The sequence below is a fragment of the Hipposideros armiger genome, unplaced genomic scaffold (genome assembly GCF_001890085.2).
Source record: "Hipposideros armiger isolate ML-2016 unplaced genomic scaffold, ASM189008v1 scaffold_1749, whole genome shotgun sequence".
NCBI classification, from domain to species: Eukaryota; Metazoa; Chordata; class Mammalia; order Chiroptera; family Hipposideridae; genus Hipposideros; species Hipposideros armiger.
The window spans coordinates 32,905-36,426 of NW_017733099.1; the positions used below are offsets into that span (position 1 = coordinate 32,905).

At 38.1% G+C, this 3,522-nt stretch overlaps 1 protein-coding gene across 1 annotated transcript in view; it reads right to left on the minus strand.

The window, feature by feature from the left end:
* AKAP9 (A-kinase anchoring protein 9) overlaps positions 1-3,522 on the minus strand; it is a 158,071-nt gene that overhangs the window by 11,205 nt on the left and 143,344 nt on the right. Inside the window, exons 35-37 of the mRNA XM_019634580.1 lie at positions 3,097-3,316; positions 2,211-2,361; positions 426-1,100 (exon numbers count right to left, since the gene is read on the minus strand). Coding sequence (XP_019490125.1) covers positions 426-1,100; positions 2,211-2,361; positions 3,097-3,316 — 1,046 coding nt within the window. The remainder of the gene's footprint in view (positions 1-425; positions 1,101-2,210; positions 2,362-3,096; positions 3,317-3,522) is intronic.

A 3,522-nucleotide genomic window follows, 5' to 3' on the forward strand; every position in this document is an offset into this window, starting at 1 on the left:
GACTGATGTGCCTCGCCCAGGAAGAGTGCAATGATGGTGCCAACTTGGGCGAGTGAAGCGACGTCCTCCACAACTAGACTGAAGAACAAAAACAGCAACTTGTCTACCTGTCTGTTCCCTGTCCCCAATTCCCAAACGATGTTCCCCTCTTCCCAATTCCCTAATAAAATCTTAAAAAAAAAAAGAAAAAGAAACCAGTTTACCATATGCTAATTGATATAAACATGAGTTAAGTTCCTACTGCATCTCATTAATGTTATAGCAAAGTTGAATGAAAACGTGTTATTTGAGGTCCTGCTGTATTGTTTATACTCCAAATAAACTTCTATAGATGTCATTTTTAAATGATTTGTACATAGCTATTTAAATAATTTAATCGAACATCAAACATTTTAAAACTATTTTAAAACAAAGCATCAATTTACCTCATTAAGATTCTGGTACAGCATTCTTCGACTTTCTCGTTTTTCTTCTCGCTCTAGTTCTTGCTTCTGGAATTCCTGCATAATTCCTTGCAGACGCTTCCCTTCGAGGTCTAACTTATACACCTGTCGCCGTTTCTCCTCCAGCTGGCGCTGCAGGTCTTCCACTTTGGCCTGGAGCTCGTGCATTTTCTTCTGTCCTTCAGTGTTGGCCTCCTGCTCCGTCTGCAGCGTCTTCCTGTGAACCTGCCTATCCTTTTCCATTTGCTGTCTTGTTTGCAAAGAATCCAGTTTATATTTCTCAGTCTCACTTAACAATTCCACTATGCGACTGTGTTTCTCCTCTAGCTGTTTCTGGAGCTCTCTGAGGAGGTCCTCGGAGGGTAAGGGGGGCTGAGGTTGCCCACTGTCATCATTACTGCGCTGCTGCAGCTGTGTGCGCAGTTCTCGCTCCCGATCCAGGGTGCTGCTCATTTCCTGAATTCGAACTTTCTCGGATTCAAGAAGTACTTGCAGCTCCAAGTTTCGACCTCGTTCTTCTGATAACTGGGCATCGTGCAGCATTCGTTGTGATTCTATTTCCTGCTGTGATTCGTTTAGTAGTTGTTTCTGTTGTTCCAAAAGTTGATTTAGCTGAATATTCCTTTGTTTCTGACCCTCAAGTGAAAACTTCAGGTCCTTGTAGGAAAGTTGAAATTAAGAATGTGTTAATATTATTAACAATACTTTATAAGAATATAATTGTGCCTTTATTAATACTAAGGTGGTAGTATTTGGTAACAGAACTGATTATTTAGTTTATTAACTTAAATTTTCAGTGGTTAGAGCATTATTTGGACAGCCAGGTGATTTTCACCAAAGAATATAAACCAAAGATAGCTAAGTAATACTTTCTCTCCAAATATTAACCATCATATCTGGTTAAGGAATATGAAGCAGGGTACATTTCTTCTAGGAACAATAACCATCAAAAATATAAGTATTTCTGATATAATGTGATATGAGGTACTGAAAAACTTTGGGTTTTCCAAGATCACATAATAAAACTAATAGGGCTGTGGGGAAAGCAGGGTTTTCAAACTACTCAAAACCTATGCAAATCTGTAACAGTTAAAAAACGGAAATCAGTACCTGAGGAGATAACATGTCCTTGCCAGGCAGAGCTCACTGTGCCTTGAGGCTACCATGGTGGACATTCAAACAAGAAGAAACCTCAAAAGTAACATGGCAGAAATGCTGGCTACATAGTTTTTAGTATACAGCTGGCGAGTTGGGATCATGTGAACAGAAGAGCATGGGCCAGTAGGGCTATGGTTAAAGGGGGCCCTGAGAGCAGGGCAGCCTGCCCTGAGCTGAGAGCTGTGCTTCCTGGGACAGAGCCCAGAGTGAAGGGACTCATAGCAGCAGGGACTCCTGCTGCCAGAAAAGTATCACTGCTCTCCTTCCCTAGGACAACACAGGAACCCAAACTACTTCTGTGTTAAGCCGACACGACTGCCGTATTTATCACACTGTATATGTACTAATTCAAATTCCCAAACACATTTTGTAGCAGGACAGTCTGTATGCATCCTTGGATGTAGTAAAGCAAAGAAAGCAGCACTATTAGCATTTCCTGATAAAACAGCTCAGGTAACATTATAATAGTATTCAACACATAGCCAACAACTTATTGTACCGCATAAAGAGCCTCAGGTGGACATGTAAGAAAGAGAAAGGTCTCCAGACTCTCTCTCTCTATCGTTTTTTGGATTTTCCACAGATATTTAGTGACAGAGATAACAGTACCTCCAGTTCCTCTTTGTCCCGCTCTTCACTGCGCCCCAGTTTGGCTTTCTCTTTCTCCAAAGCCCACTGGAACTCTCTGGACTTTTTCTGTTCACTTGCTAATGAGTCATTAAGCAAATGTACTTCATCTGTTTTATCTTTAACTTCCAACCTAAATCAGAGACACAAATGAACCCTCATAAAATGACTTGGACTATATAGTGACAAAGATGGAGTACAGCTTCCACTGAAAAGTGGAGGCATATTATAAACTAGCTAATAGAAAAATATAAACCATATAAAGATTTTTGACTAGTTCATTTCAAGTGAACTGTTTCTAGCAGTAATATTAGTTATTATTTACCATTAAAAACAATTTACTGTTACAAAATAATATTAAGAAAAATTTTCCTTTGTCTTTTACTGATCACAGACATTAACATGTGTTTGTGTGAAAATAATGTTCCATATAAAGACTGTACTTGTAATGAATACTTAGCAAGAAGAATATCTCAGTATTTACACCCACAAATTTATTCTTTTTACAAGCATTGTCTTTTAAAACATTTTGCATATATTATCTACTTGAACCATAAATTGTATTGAAATCATGTCATTTCAAATTACTTGGTGGTAAAATAAAGGTTAAAATTATATATTTTATATAAGTCTCAAATAGAACTGAAGCCACAGTAGAGAATATACCAATACCTACTCACAAATTTATCATTTGGAAAAGTTTGGAATTTTTCCTTTCCACTGTAGTTCTGCTTATAAAATAACAAAATATGATGCTATTTAAACATCATGCATAATGTTATGTTTTTGTCAGATCTGCCCAGTGTCTGTGACAAAATTATTGCAGTTCTTCACTAACACAGGTGTATGATAAAGAAACTAGGCACACCTGAATGCCTCCAGTTCTTTGAGGTGCTTATGCTGTGCCTTAAGTGTTGTCTCTAGTTCCAATTTGGTTTGTGCAAGTTCACTCTTCAGTTCAGCAACCACCATTTTCTCAGAATTCAGCTGCTCCTGCAGTTCTGTTGCTCGGTCCTTCACACTGCTGAGCTCCACCTGCATCTCCAGCATCTGAGACTGCTTCTGCTGTATGTTATATTCCAAGAGTTCTAAATGGGAGGTTATTAATAGTTAAAGTACGATCTAGCAACTCATGTTTGGTTTATAAATATTTTGTCGATAAGAAATGATTTGTAATTTGGATTACTACAAAGCAAATGTGAAAAGATCACAGTCCCAAAAGTTAGCAATTCATATACACACGCATTTTATGCATATTTTCCTCAGTGCTAATGGTCAAGATTTCAGAACTATA